General features: G+C 48.3%; 1 protein-coding gene across 2 annotated transcripts in view; it reads left to right on the top strand.

Moving 5' to 3' along the window:
* Window positions 1-16,068, top strand: part of LOC126203814 (organic cation transporter protein) — a 514,638-nt gene that overhangs the window by 378,752 nt on the left and 119,818 nt on the right. For both annotated transcript variants that reach the window (XM_049938182.1, XM_049938183.1), the window contains exon 2: window positions 4,597-4,838. In XM_049938182.1, coding sequence (XP_049794139.1) covers window positions 4,597-4,838 — 242 coding nt within the window. The remainder of the gene's footprint in view (window positions 1-4,596; window positions 4,839-16,068) is intronic.

The raw sequence follows: 16,068 nt of genomic DNA, 5'->3' as shown, positions 1-16,068 counted from the left end.
TACGGATGAGGCTTCATTGCAACGTGATCAAACTCTAAATTTTGAGTCGACATGTGTGGGCTGACGAGAATCCGCACGCAATTGTGCAATCACGTCATCAACACAGATTTTCTGTGAACGTTTGGGCAGGCTTTGTTGATGATGTCTCGATTGGGCCCCATGTTCTTCCACCTACACTCAATGGAGCACGTTATCATGATTTTATACGGGATACTCTACCTGTGCTGCTAGAACATGTGCCTTTACAAGTACGACACATGTGGTTTTTTTTTTTTTAAATTCTTTATTAAGTCCATTACATGATACATAATAACCCACTACCTGACTACATTAGTGGGTCCTAATGATGATACATAGAAAATGCAGCTATTTATTCTACACTACAGGTATCTTTTTATTATTGTTATTATTATTTACTCTAATCTTACCGCTATGAGGCTCCAACTACTTAATCTACGAGGAAATTACGTGCTACCTGCAGCGTTACAAGTGTGCCAGTGCTACTATAAACCTATTAGTTGTTGGCCAGGCCCACTGAGCTAATCCCAGTGGGCATGCCCCTGGCACTGGGCTGGCCCTTAACTTGGTGTCGCTGCAGTCTATTCTAAGGTATTATCCTACTTCTACATCTACTATAATTACATTAGTCATGATCGGTGTGCGTTTAGTCCGGTATTGTGTACCCCCCTCCCTCCTAATCCTGGACAAGGCGGATTCCAGCCGTGAAGCGGCTGGCCAGTCCTTACCTGGCGGTACAGGAAGGGGCACTGAGTCAAAGTCGGTAAAGGTTTTTGTCTTTAATGGCGATTGTCCCTTAGAAAGTTCTTAATTATCTTTTTTGATATCTCATTTGTGAGTTTGTTTAAGGTGTCAAAGGTGTTGTCATGTCTTATTAAGTGGTACGTGTCATTGTTCGGTAGTAGTTGTCTTAGCTCTTGGGCTACATCATCGAAGAGGTGGCACTCATACACCACATGTTCTGGGATGCCTTGCACTGCACCACAGTCACACGCTGGTGTAGCCTGCTTCCCAAACCTACATAGGTATGTTGGATATGGTCCATGTCCAGTAAGAAAGTGCAGCATTCCTCTAGTCGGCGTGAAAAATGTAAGTTTTATTCTTTCTTCTATATCTGGTAGCAACTCGTATGTTCTGCGACCCGTATCCTCGTTGTTCCAATGTTCTTGCCATAATTCTATCCCTCTCTTTTTGATGGTATATTTATCCCCTGCGTAAACCCCAAGTATCTCCCTAATTTTGTCCCTGTTATCCTTTTTCGCCCAGTACCAGGCAGCCTGTTCACGAATTTTTATGTCTAATGGACAGATTCCCATTAGCACTAACAGCGCTCCCCCAGGTGTTGTCCTATAGGCCCCTGCTGAACGTAGAATCATATTCCGCTGCACTCTTCTTACGGCCATGGCAGGCATGACCCTCGTGAGTCTGTGCGCCCAGACTCCTGATCCGTATCCCACTATTGAGGTCAGTATGCTATTGTGATATAGCTTGATTAGATTAGGTGGAAGGTGAAACCGCTTGTGACCAATTCCGATGAGATTGTTTAATAGGACCAGGGCTTTCTGAGATACGGTATCAATATGTGATGCAAAGTTCCACCTCTCATCGATGATTACACCCAGGTATCGGGCCTCGCGGCGCCGAAGAACTGGTATGCCATTTATTCTTACCGTGGGGTTTCTGACCAATTGGCCTTTGAGGAGTAAGTATGTGGATTTGTTGGGTGCAATCGTCATTTTACTTTTATGGCACCACGATGTAAGGATAGTTAATGCTCTTTCCACTTTCGGCTCTAAGTCCTCGCGGCTTCTGCCGCCGACCAGCAGGAGGAGGTCGTCAGCGTATGCTATGACCTCTAGCACATCGTCACAGTTCTTTAGATCTTCAAGTAATGGCTCCATATTGATGTCCCAAAAGAGAGGTCCTAGGACAGAGCCTTGAGGACATCCTTTGGTAACAGTCTTCCTGACTGTGCCGCTAGGGGCCGATAGCGAGACCTCCCTGTCTGCACAATAGCTCCTAAGACAGCCATATAGCGACCCTGGACAGTTCTTCTCCCGCAAGCAGGAAAAGAGTGAGGGCCACCACAGGTTGTCAAAGGCGCCACTGATATCTACCATGATGCCAACGACATACTTGTGCGGGGTGGAGCCACAGACCTCGGCAGCCAGGGCGATTGCGTCAGACGCAGAGCGCCCAGCCCGAAAGCCGAATTGCCTGTCACTCATCCCGCACAGCACGCGGTGTGCTGTCAGTCTGTCTGCCAGTAGCCTCTCAAAAAGTTTGCCCAGTACGTCTAACAAGCAGATAGGTCTGTACGATTTGATTTCTGTGGGATCCTTGTCTGGACTCTTTTTAATGATAATTATGTTAGCTTTTTTCCATATTTCTGGGAATTTCCCGAGTTTCAGACACTCGTTATATAACTTAGTGAGAGGAGCTACGAGCTGGGGGGCAAGGAATTGCACCACCTCCGCAGTAATGCCGTCTGGGCCAGGAGCTTTTCCTCTTTTGAGGGCCTTGATCTGGGCAGCAACCTCCTCCTCGGAGAAAGGGTAGATTCCGTTGTTGTTGTTGTTGTAGTCCCTTTGATCTTCTGTCCTTATTCTTTTTTGTTCTTCTGTTTCGTTTTCCTCCACATCGTCAGGCAACAGGACCCGAAGTAGGGCCTCAGCAGTTTCCTGTCACGTGCCCGTCATCCGGTCCCCGTCCCTGACGGTGGATAACACCATAGGTGATCTTAACTTTTCTCGCACCAATTTGTACGGGACTCCCCATGGGTCTGTAGCCAGTTGGCTTTTTACGTAATTTTCCCAGCTTCTGAGTCTGACTGCCCTTAACTCCTGTTGAAATTGCTCCTTGCACTCTCGATAGATCTGCAGCCATCTTTGTTTTTCTCTCCAGACGACACTCCGCTGGTAGTACCTCCTAGCCCTCCTCACAGCCTGGCGCATCTGTCCTAATTCGTTCGACCATGGTGTGGGGGTGGCCGCTACGGCTCTCCTCCTGGTTGGTACAGCGGCTCGCACCGCCCTGGTGATCGCCTGTACCAGTCCTTCGGCGTATTCTTCCACGTTTTCGTCACCCTCCAGCAATGTCGGAATGTTGCACTCTTCCGCGAGACGTTCCCAGTTAGTCTTGTTGTAGTTGAGCTGCAGCTCCCACCCCATGTCCCAGTGGCACTCCCTTTCCCCAATGATGAATGTAATTAAGTTATGATCACTGGTGGTTGCCTTGTCCCACACTTTCCAGTTGTTGACTTTTGTAGCCAAGTTTGGTGACACTAAAGTGACGTCAATATTTGTGCCTTCTCCCCCTCCGCCAGTATAGGTGGGGGGGTTCCCTTGTTGGTTGGCAACCACCAGTTGCAGTGCCATGATAGTCTCCTCAGCCTTTAGCCCCCGATCGTCATGCGTGCCACTGAACCACAGGGGGGACTTTGCGTTTATGTCTGCCGTCACGAGCATTCTGCGTCCCCGCAATGCCGTGGCAACTTGTGTAAGTAACTCTAAAAACTCGTCTATTCCTCTGCCATATTGAAAGTATATATTGCAGATGTAAATCACTCCTGTGGGTGTTTGAAGTTCCACGACATTGCAGTGTTCGCCTGAGAATTGCGCAAGGACTGTGGCTCTAATTGATCTATTAATAATTACAACTGCAGCTTTTGGCTCTATATCAGAGTGTATAATTCGCCAATTGGCAGCCATGAATGGGATCCGCCCCGCATGGGAGTACGGTTCCTGTAAACAGAGTACATCTAGACTCTTCTCTTCCACCACCCTCCGGAGTTCCTGCAAGACTAGTTTGCTATTATGAGTGTTTATCTGACCCACGTTTAGTTGGCTCACGCACGATGGAGCTCCTGCACATTTCAGTCGAAGTGTTCGTACGCTTCTCAACAACAGATTCGGTGACCGATGGATTGGTAGAGGCGGACCAATTCCGTGGCCTCCACGCTCTCCTGACCTCCACCCTCTTGACTTTCATTTATGGGGGCATTTGAAAGCTCTTGTCTACGCAACCCCGGTACCAAATGTAGAGACTCTTCGTGCTCGTATTGTGGACGGCTGTGATACAATACGCCATTCTCCAGGGCTGCATCAGCGCATCGGGGATTCCATGCGACGGAGGGTGGATGCATGTATCCTCGCTAACGGAAGACATTTTGAACATTTCCTGTAACAAAGTGTTTGAAGTCACGCTGGTACGTTCTGTTGCTGTGTGTTTCCATTCCATGGTTAATGTGATTTGAAGAGAAGTAATAAAATGAGCTCTAACATGGAAAGTAAGCGTTTCGGGACACATGTCCACATAACATGTTTTCTTTCTTTGAGTGTGAGGAATGTTTCCTGAACCTTTTTGTAGCGCCCTGTATAAGCAGCTCACACCTTCCTACACTGGCGGCCACTGCACGTCCGTTGCTAGCTGGAGGAATTCCAGCTACGACGTAGACTTTGTCCACTGGCGTCGTCTGAGGATACTACAGTTACCTGCAGAGTACGTCCACCCGCTTCGTGTGTGCTGACGTTTCCCGAACACTGGACACTCGAGTGACCCCGGCTGCCGGTGTTCCAGGACGGGGAGCGCGAGCCGGAGGCGGGCGGCGACGGCCTGGAGGCGGCGCTGTGGCGGCTGGGGCGGCCCGGCCGCTTCCTCTGGTCCGTCTTCCTGCTGTGCTCGCTGCCCGGCGTCTTCAACATGTGGCACCTCACCTCGTACGTCTTCCAGGGCTACCGCGTCGACCACTGGTGCCACGTGGAGCCGCTCAGCGCCCGGGGCTGGAGCGAAGCCCAGGTGCGAAACATCTCCGGACAAGGGTGAGGCTCCAGACAAAAGGCTGCTTCCTTGTCCTCCTCCAGCGCTGAGAGCGACCTTCCGGCGTCCACAACTACACGGCCAGCCCCTACTTCACAGACGAAATTTCCAAGCGTCTTCCGCGGACGATATCTGACTACATTGCCTGAAGCACCAAAACACACGGTCTGACGTCAATGTAACTTCGTACACGTACACGCCACCGGCGGGTATGTAAATGGATACAGCTGCAGTTCCCCGTGGTAGGTAGAATGGCCAGTAGAGTGCATCAGTGTCGGTCGTGTGTGGTTTAGTTTCCAGACGTTGTAGGGTATACAGATAGAATTACCTAAAACTTGCACTGCAAATATTGAGGAAATGGGAACTGCTATTGACGTGCGGTTTTCACAGAATGGATCGGTAGTCAGGGGATTGTATTGTTAGCCAAAAACAGATTAAAATAATATTTACTCTGTTTTGTGCACACGAACACTTTTAAAAAACTGAAACCATGCCTGTTCCCATTAGCAAACTAAAACCGTGATAAATTAGAATGTCAGTGACGCTTGTTGCAGCATTCTAGTGCGAGCCATTTACGAGATGTAGTATTCTGAAAAGTTTACACAGCGACACTTGTCTGTACGATGTTGTTGTTATGCTTGCTTTAATGTGCTTGTGTGCTCAGTGACTTGCTGCTCAGTTAGTGTGACAGTCCAAGCAGTAGGTGGTGTATGGAGAGTGTAGGAAGAATGTTCGTTCTTGTACGATGTATCCGACAAGATATCCCAGTAGATGTCAACCATTCCGGCAATTATTTATCAACCTTTTCAGCCAGTTATTTGTAACTGGTAGTGTAACACACAGACAGCGTAATAGAAGGAAACAAGTGACGGCAGAAGAAGAGAAAATTAATGTTGTTGGTGCTCCTGCAGTGGATCAGCACGTTAGCTCCGGCGCAACCGCAGATGAACTGACACGGGTCAGCCAAGCGCCCTACACATTCTCCATCGACGTAGGTTCCACCCCTATCAGCAATCGCATGAGAACAGTTACGAGAATCGTTTTGACTTCTGTACATGGGCATTAACACAGGATACGTGAGATGTACCACGATCTTGTATAGCGATGTAGTCACGTTTACTAATCATGGGCAGCTAAATCACCGAAAAATGCTCTACTGCTTTGTTAATAATCCCCGTTCACTTCGTCATGTGGAACGTCAGCTTACATGGAGTGCATGTGGTTTGGGATAGTTAACCATCAACTCGTGGGCCCGTTTTTCGTAGACGGAAGACTGAACGCGCACACGTGTCGCAGCCACCTAACAGACCATTTTCTATGGATACTTTCCTTTGAAGGCTGGGAGAAACGTGTGGTGCTGTCTGATGGCTCTCCAGCCCACAGTGCACGATGTATACGGCATGTCTTCACCAATTTTTTTCGAATGGCTGGACTGGACGCAGCGGACCTGCACCTTGGCCGGCCTTTTGCCCGGATTTGACGCCCGTACACGTTTTCTGTGGGGAAAGCTGAAAGACACTGTCTGCAAAGACGTACAAACTGCACCCGATCATAAGCAATGGCATACTTCCGCCGCGCTGGATTAGCCGAGCGGTCTAGTGCGCTGCAGTCATGGACTGTGCGGCTGGTCCCGGCGGAAGATAGTCCTCCCTTGTGTGTGTGTGTGTGTGTGTGTGTGTGTGTGTGTGTGTGTGTGTGTGTGTTTGTCCTTAGCGTAATTTAGGTTAAGTAGTGTGCAAGCTTAGGGACTGATGACCTTAGCAGTTAAGTCCCATAAGATTTCACACACATTTGAACATTTTTTGACATACTGCTGTAGCCTGCTCGGACATTTCCGCTGAAATGCTAGGACGCGTGCAGCAGTCGTTTAATACCTGACTGGAAACGCGTGTTGCCGCTGCCGGTGGTCATTTTGATCACAGCCTGTCATGGTCATTTTGATCACAGCCTTGTCTCGTCACTGGTCACAATGCCAAAATGCACATAACTAGTGTGTGCAGTTGTGTTGTTCTTTAATGTGTGCACCACAGATATTGTACGAAGGTCGGTGCGGAAAGTTTTCAAAATACGGTATCTCTAAATACGACCCACACTAGAATGCTGCAACAAACACTGCTGACATTCTTCTTTACCCTACTTTTAGTTTGTTAATATCAATAGGCATTGTTCGATTAAAAAAGTGTATATATCTGTTGATAGGCTAACAATACGAGCCTCTGATTCTATTCTATCAAAACGGCACGTCAGTAGTAGTTTCCATTGCCGAAATAATTTCCGTGCGAGTTTCAGGTGATTGACCCTGTATGCGGGGCTTGGAGAGCGTCAGATAGTGAGAGATTGCTATGAAGGAAACACAACTTCCGCGTACCGGTGTAAGACAGTGTTATAAGCACCTGACTGTTTCCAAGGGGCTGCATTGTGGGTCTACGTTTGGACGGCTGGGAGAATCGTGTAGTATCTAGATCCGCGAGACCTGAGTCTCTCCCGACACACACACATTGCTCAAATAACTTAACGGGAATGCAGCTGGGTGATGTTGCCGACACCCTCCGATATTTCGACAGGAGCAGGAACCTGCTGAAATTAAATTAGGTAGTAACCTTATAAACAGAGATGGTGGTTTTTGTTTAAATTCTGCATGGCATCTCGGGCACTCCTACGCCAAAAATTAGAGGGATAGAATTAATGCTACCTCACCCATTGATTGTTACTTTCACTGTCGATAATTCATGAAGTCGATAATCTTTGGTTTGTCTTGGCGCTAGCGTTTACAGTGTGTGTGTTAGTTTTATCTTCCCGAGTTTCTCTGAAAACCGAGATTCTGAATTCCTTCGCGCAGCGTGTTTACTTTTCCAGTTAGGCCTTGACAGTGGCAGCGTGCTCGTGTCGAAATATTGGCGGTTGTCGACGACGTCACACGGCTGCTTTCTCGTTATTTTGAACAGTATGCAGGTTTTCCGGAGATTTCAGTCAACCGCGTCTGCACATTACAAGGGAGGATCGCCGTGCTGTGTACGAGGCACACTGTAACGGCTGCGCCTGCTGTTTGAGAACAAATAATGCTCCGCCTGTATCATCCCGACTCTTTGATCTTCGACTAGCAGCAGTCGAACTAGGGAATTACCGTCCCATGCGTGGGCTGCCGTTATCACAACAACACAAACGACTAAGTCTGAAGTGGTGTGGTGAGAAGGCAGCGTGCATTGTGATGAATGGCGTCGCATTGTTTAGCGGTGAATCACGGTTCTGCATTTCCCTTATGAACATCGTCGGCGAATGTCAGCGACCTGGACAGAGGTTCCATTTTTCCAGTGTGCCGGAGATGCAGCGTGCTGTTACTGCTGGCGTCACGGTATGGGGAGCTGTTGGGTGTGACTTCCAGTCACGACGTGGTAATGGCTGAGGGAACTCATGTCGCACATCAGTCACGGACACCCTGCGAGTGCGACACTTTCGTGGCGCCATTTCCCAACAAGCCATTGCTTGTCTACACATGTTGCGTCTCTCTGTGAACGACGTCTGATGCTGTGTAGCTACCTCGGACGTAAACTTCATCCCAGCGCCAGAACCTTAGATATCGAGGACCAGTTGCAACCTCTCGTGCGGCAGCTTGCCTCACAACTTTTGCAACAGATTAGTCAGCCTTCCCAACTGAATCAACGCGCACATCCAGTCCAGAGGAGGTGTAACGACCTAGGCAAAACCGAGTTCCTAACGGGGTCTTCATCTTGGCTTTCGAGGATGATGAATTTCCTGAGATGGTCATGGTGATGGTCTACTGGTGTGTCGTTAAAACCCATGTCCTTCCTCTTTTCAGGTGCTTCAGGTATATGAACTTTGGACATACGTCTTCTCGTTGCACCGCTACCCCAGTCTGCACTATTGTGCATGTCCACTGCATCCGAACGTTCCATATACCCTGTCCGCAGCTCGTGGTCTCGCGGTCACGTTCTCGATTCCCGAGCATGGGGTCCCGAGTTCGATTCCCGGCGGGTCAGGGATTTTCACCTGCCTCGAGATGACTGGATGTTTGTGTTGTCCCCTTCATTTCATCATCATTCCTGAAAGTGGAGACATTGGACAGAGCACAGTTTGGGAATTTGTACAGGTGCTGATGACCGCACAGTTGAGTGCTCCACAAACCAATCATCATCATCATCCACGTACCCTCCCCCCATCTGTGTAAACTTCTGTGAGCTCCACTCTCCCTGCTCACCATATTCCTCCATTTTTAATCGTGAGTACAAAATCCAGGAGCGTAAGACCCTGGAAAAGCTCGCACATCAAGAGGCCAGAAAAAATTGTCTTCATCCCATACAAATGTAACAATCTTACGCAATGTTCTCTCCTCCTCTGTCGACTGTGGTGTCCCCTGTTGCGCCTCTTACAGTGAGCCTTGAGAACGGCCTGCTAATACGTGGCCCCCCCCTCCCCCCACCCCACCCCACCCCACCCCACTCCAGGTGATTGGGGGCCCTTCTGGTACTTCCACTGCATCTACGTTGGGAGCATTGGCTCCCCACCTGTTGGGGACAACAGCTCCCATTCCCCAGCTGGAGGTGCCTCATCCTTCTCCAGTTTCTCTAGCTAGGAAGAGGTCCCTCGGAACTTATCGTTGCACAATTCATGCTGGTCCACAACCAGGCGCCAGCCGGTGGCAGAAGGAACCACAGGCTGTTGGCCGTCAGCCTTCTCGTTCATCATCTCTCCATGAAACCAATTCAGGGAAACCTTCTCAGTCCTCATATTCGGAGGAGGAGCAGGACAAGTAGTAGTCCTCCAAGATGAAGGAAACTCCAGTGGTCTCCACGCGACCGGACCCTCCATGTACACCTTCTGCGCCCTTTATTGGCAGTCTGTCTGATCCTCCAGTGGAATTCCTTTCCCCCTCGAAAGAGTCTGGGCGTAAGGAAATCGTTTTCAGTCAGGAACTATCGCATTCCACGCTCAGTATTCCGCTATCCAGCAATCTCTCCGCTTGGTAGAACACATTTGCCTGGCCAGGACAAGGAGAGAAGCAACAGATGCAGTGCTCCTGGACCTCGAGAAAGCATTTGACTCAGTCTGGCATGATGGCCTAATTTACAACCTAGATGAAATAGGGTGCCCAGAACAGTGTGTCTCCTTCCTTATATGACGACAGTTCTTCGTAAGGAACGGAGCAAGTCCAGCCATACACGGCATACTGCAACAGGTGTTCCGAAAGGCTGTGTTTTAGGTCGTGTCCTTTATGCTATGTACACGAATGACATTCCTAAGCACATTGGCGAAGAGATTCTCTATGCGATGACACAATCATTTAAAAAAGTAGTCGCAGCTTCCTCCAAATACATCGCGAACTTCAGATTATGGAGCGATGTAATCTATGGAAGGTCAAGGTCAACCCACCAAAATAAAGCCCCCTGATCGTCAACTCAGTTGACGGCAGGGAGTTTATTTGCAGAAACACTTTCACATATCTGGGCCTTGAGACTGATCGACGCCTAACGTGGAACAAACATCTCACCACTGCAGAAAACAGAGGCTGCGCTCTTTTCTGTAGGTTGTATACCCTCCTCAAAGGTTACGGACTAACCATTCAGTGGAAACTCCTCCTCCTGGTGCCAGCACATATATTCGGGCATCCTGTTTGTCTCGGAAGTGTGGTCTATGGCGTCAGGCACAACAATAACGAGACTGCAGCTTCTCCAATACAAAGACTTCTGTGTCATCCCATACAGGAGAGCTCTTACGCCAACCCACCATCTACACACTTTTCACGATAAAGCCACAAAATTTTACGAAGCAACATAAACTTCGCCTCACTCTCTCATCCAATATTTAGAACAAGGAGCCGGCTGGAGTGGCCGTGCGGTTCTAGGCGCTACAGTCTGGAGCCGCGTAACCGCTACGGTCGCCGGTTCGAATCCTGCCTCGGGCATGGATGTGTGTGATGTCCCTAGGTTAGTTAGGTTTAAGTAGTTCTAAGTTCTAGGGGACTGATGACCACAGCAGCTAAGTCGCATAGTGCTCAGAGCCATTTGAACCATTTAGAGCAAGAACCAACAGAAGCTTCTCAAATACGCCCAGAATTAACCTTTACGAACCACTTTAGGGACCAATAAGATACACAAAGAGGAGCTTACACACTGAAAACACGCGCACGAGCCCAATTCCTCATCTTCACGAAATCCCGCACCGCGTTGTGAAGTCAGACGGGCACAGCCCAGTGGCACATCGTATACGGCAACGGTGCAGCTGTAGCCTTCGGCGTGGCAGCTGTGTGAACAGCTGAGCACAGCGCCGACCTTCCACTCTTCCATTCTTCTCAGTGAACCCATATATAGGATGCAAAATGCCCAGTTATTCATTAGTATACTTATCTACACCGGTGTGTTTCACTCGTTAATGTTCAACAGACGTTGTACAAACAAATCCGGTATAGAACCGAACAGTTCTGAGTGCTAGCTTTAGTAGAAACTGCTCATTCATGTCGTCAACAGCAAGTTTCGTGAGTCACTGGAAAAACTTTAACAAACGAGGCACACAGCGCATACCGTTGATGGTTCAAATGGCTCTGAGCACTATGTGACTTAACTTCTGAGGTCATCAGTCGCCTAGAACTTAGAACTAATTAAACCTATCTAACCTAAGGACATCACACACATCCATGCCCGAGGCAGGATTCGAACCGGCGACCGTAGCGGTCGCTCGGCTCCAGACTGTAGCGCCTAGAACCGCACGACCACTACGGCCGGCATACATACCGTTGATACTTGCTCTGTTGTGTAGATGCTCTGTGCAGCACAGATCCAGAAATACACTTTCCGATCAAACCTAGCTAGAGATCTATGTTACCTGGAATTGACCACTAGACGCCACGAGATGCGAGCTAGCCGTTACGAAAGGAGGGAGTATTGTGGCGTCAGTGGAGAAGCAGTAACGGCAGAATGGGTTGGCAGGACAGCTCAGTGGCTCTGAACGTAGTCCAGTCATTGGATGTCACCAGGCCTGTTAAACTAGCCCGAGTCGCGTGTTGGTGTCGCGACTGTGAAGTGGAAACGCGAAGCAAAACCACAGTCAAACCTACGCGAGACAAAAAGAAGGCTGAAATCAGCTGAAGGCATCACTCCTGAGTTCCAAAGTGCGACCAGCAGCCCACCTAGCACAGTGGCTCTGCGCAGGCTGTTAACGAGAGTGGGGGTACGGTGGTGGAGCGCCTACTCGTACCCGGCGTATCTCTGCAGCCAGTGCTGAGCGGCGCCTGAGGTGGTGTGCAGAACTCTGACACTGTACAGTGGTCGACTGGAAACGACTGATGTAGGGAGACGATTCGCGCTGTACCCTGTGGCAGTCCGATGGAAGGCTGTGGGTTTGGCGAATGCCTCGACAACGTTACCTGCCTTCGTGTGTAGTGCAACAGTCACGATGTGGGAGTTGTATTTCGCGGTTAACGAGTGGTCCCTTATTGGCATTAGCACTTAAGGAAATCCTAAATGCGGAGTATTATAAACATATTTTACGGGATTTTGTACGGTAGAGGAACAGTTCGGAGATCGTTTGTATATGTCAGCGTGACGAGTCCTGTGACAAAGAACCAGCTGTGAGGCCATGGTTTGCGGACACACGTTCTTAAACAAACCTGCCCGGACTCCCAGTCTGAACCCACCTCTCGGATGAGTCAGAAACGTCGATTCCGCTCTACGCCCCAAAGTGGCTCATCGTTAGGTTCTCTGTATCGGCTCTTGGGGAAGAGTGGGCTGTCATTCCTCCACAGACACCTCACTGTTAGTGCCAGCAGAGTACAAGCAGTCATAAAGCCGAAGAGTGGACACATCCAGTATTGTCCAACAACAGGTGTCCAGATACTTTTGAGCAGATAGTGTAAACGTGGGCAAGAAATCATACGAAATTCAGTTATTCTGTAACGAGGCACCGGAGACCACGAGTTTTTATAGCAAAATAGTCAGAAAATTTCCCTGAAGAACCTCACGAATTTTACCGTTCGAGTTCCCATTCCATTTGTATACTCCACTTGTCGGCCTACACTGAGTCACTCGGCAGCCCTACTTCAGGTACTTCTGTCGTCCTCTTTCCCTTTCCTTATTACAATCGCGAATGGAGCGTAGGAAGAAATGCTGCAGACAGGCTTTCATATTACCTGGAAACTCTGAGTTCCCCCTGATGTCTCTTCCCGAGATACTACAAAAATATACCGACAATCTTCGGGGGCTTGTAAAGGCGTCTCTGGGATCAATTTTAGGATGCGAAGCCAGGTCCGGAAACGATATCTAACGACACTGCAAAGCGTCTGATTTACAGGACCAACCTTGTTTTTAGCCTAGGCCACCTATTCGGCAGCAAAAGCTTAGCTTGAGTGATGTCGCTGTGCTTAGCATCCCCCGCAATGTTGCGGCAGTCTCGAGTGCACCAGACATCGCTCACCTTTCTGAATCCTGTCAGGCCCATTGCACCAGCGTACAAACTCGCGTTTCCTGCCGAAGGGATTGCCTCGCAGCGGGTGGTTGCCCCCCATAAATTGAACACACCGCACCGCCTTTGGATGACGTGGCTCCTGTCCTCAGCTGGCTTTTCAGGACACCTTCTCCTACCCGTCGAAGTTTGTCGGTGTGTGTTCGTTACGCCATGTATCTAGGAGGAAGCAGAATGTTCGCTGACCCGTTTTGGAACGTCAGCTCTCGGGATTTGAGTAATAGATCTCCGCGTGATGTATAACGCCTCACTTACAGCGTCTGACAATGCAATTTGACAGGTGTCTGTAGCGTTACTCGCGATTACTAAACAAACACTTGACGAAACAGGACGTTTTAATCCAACCTCATAAGTAAAGAAAAGTCGTAAGACGAAATACGTAAACAGTCACTGTTTGACAAGCTTTTCAATCTGAGTGTTTAAGTTCGCAATAACAGCACACGTCACTATTGTTGACATAAGTCCGCAGCTCGTGGTCGTGCGGTAGCGTTCTCGCTTCCCACGCCCGGGTTCCCGGATTCGATTCCCGGCGAGGTCAGGGATTTTCTCTGCCTCCTGATGACTGGGTGTTGTGTGATGTCCTTAGGTTAGTTAGGTTTAAGTAGTTCTAAGTTCTAGGGGACTGATGACCATAGATATTAAGTCCCATAGTGCTCAGAGCCATTTGAACCATTTTTTGTTGACATAAAATTTCTGCTGTGGTTAATGTCATTCTGCTCTCTTTGTAAATGACCAAGAATTTCTTGAATCGTCGCAGATGATAATTTCAGCTTCTTACTAATGTCACGTGATGGTTAAGCACATGGGCCCCTTTTCATCAGAATATATCATTTAAAATCTCTAAAAATATCTTCACACATTTTGTTTTTCTCACCATGGTTCAAATGGTTCAAATGGCTCTGAGCACTATGGGACTCAACTGCTGAGGTCATTAGTCCCCTAGAACTTAGAACTAGTTAAACCTAACTAACCTAAGGACATCACAAACATCCATGCCCGAGGCAGGATTCGAACCTGCGACCGTAGCGGTCTCGCGGTTCCAGACTGCAGCGCCTTTAACCGCACGGCCACTTCGGCCGGCTTCTCACCATGTTTCCCATACTTTTTTATCGGCTGCTCCATATCGGTTACTACTCCGCGTAGCGCCCCACTTACACTCTCCCTAATGCCCACCGGTACCGACCGACCGCCGTGTCATCCTCTGCTTCAGTGTGGCTTCAAGAGGTTGTTGTTGTTGTTGTGGTCTTCAGTGCAGAGACTGGTTTGATGCAGCTCTCCATGCTACTCTATCCTGTGCAAGCTTCTTCGTCTCCCAGTACGTACTGCAACCTACGTCTTTCTGAATCTGCTTAGTGTATTCTCTCTTGGTCTGCCTCTACGATTTTTACCCTCCACGCTGCCCTCTAATGCTAAATTTGTGATCCCTTGATGCCTCAGAACATGTCCTACCAACCAGTCCCTTCTTCTTGTCAAGTTGTGCCACAAACTCCTCTCCTTCCCAATTCTATTCAATACCTCCTCATTAGGTACGTGATCTACCCATCTAATCTTCAGCATTCTTCTGTAGCACCACATTTCGAAAGCTTCTATTCTCTTCTTGTCCAAACTATTTATCGTCCGTGTTTCACTTCCATGCAAATACTTTCAGAAATTACTTCCTGACACTTAAATCTATACTCGATGATAGCAAATTTCTCTTCTTCAGAAACGCTTTCCATGCCATTGCCAGTCTACATTTTATATCCTCTCTACTTCGACCATCATCAGTTATTTTGCTCCCCAAATAGCAAAACTCCTTTACTACTTTAAGTGTGTCATTTCCTAATCTAATTCCCTCAGCATCACCCGATTTAATTTGACTACATTCCATTATCCTCGTTTTGCTTTTGTTGATGTTCATCTTATATTCTCCTTTCAAGACACTGTCCATTCCGTTCAACTGCTCTTCCAAGTCCTTTGCTGTCTCTGACAGAATTACAATGTCATCGGCGAACCTCAAATGTTTTATTTCTTCTCCATGGATTTTAATACCTACTCCGAACTTTTCTTTTGTTTCCTTTACTGCTTGCTCAATATACAGATTGAATAACATCGGGGAAAGGCTACAACCCTGTCTTACTCCCTTCCCAATCACTGCTTCTCTTTCATGCCCCTCGACTCTTATAACTGCCATCTGGTTTCTGTACAAATTGTAAATAGCCTTTCGGTCCCTGTATTTTATCCCTGCCACCCTCAAAAGGTGGAATTCGACAAATGATAACGTGATAATGCAGATTTCACTACGCAATCAACTTAGTAGGCGTGTTTTTGCAACTCGATAAAGCCCACTACACTGCTTGGTGGCTTAACCTCTTAATAGCTCCACCACTCGGGTTGTCTGCAGACGCCTTCCCGTCTTCAGCCTTAAGTTTTTTAGCAATTGGTTCTCCAGGTACAAAGTCAGAAAGCTCTTTCACAGGTTGCAACCGGAAATGGCGTTCCCCAGGAAAGCATCCTCAGAGTCAACGGATTTTCCATCACAATAAATTGCACAACGTCCACAATAAGGATACTAGTATAGTGCTCCATACGCTTTGATGACGTTTGCTATCTTTTGCGCCCTGCAACAGTAACGCAATTGCAACTGGTACTAAAGAGGTAGCAATAAAGAACACGGCGCGCTGGTTTCAGGAGAGATTCAGTGTTTGTTTTGCGTGTCCTTCATGAAGCATGCCCTCTTAGTTTCCACACCCGAGGGGTCCGAGAGTAATTTCCACTTTG

The sequence above is a fragment of the Schistocerca nitens genome, chromosome 9, assembly GCF_023898315.1.
Source record: "Schistocerca nitens isolate TAMUIC-IGC-003100 chromosome 9, iqSchNite1.1, whole genome shotgun sequence".
Classification (NCBI taxonomy): domain Eukaryota; kingdom Metazoa; phylum Arthropoda; class Insecta; order Orthoptera; family Acrididae; genus Schistocerca; species Schistocerca nitens.
This window is presented reverse-complemented; position numbering and strand designations above follow the sequence as displayed.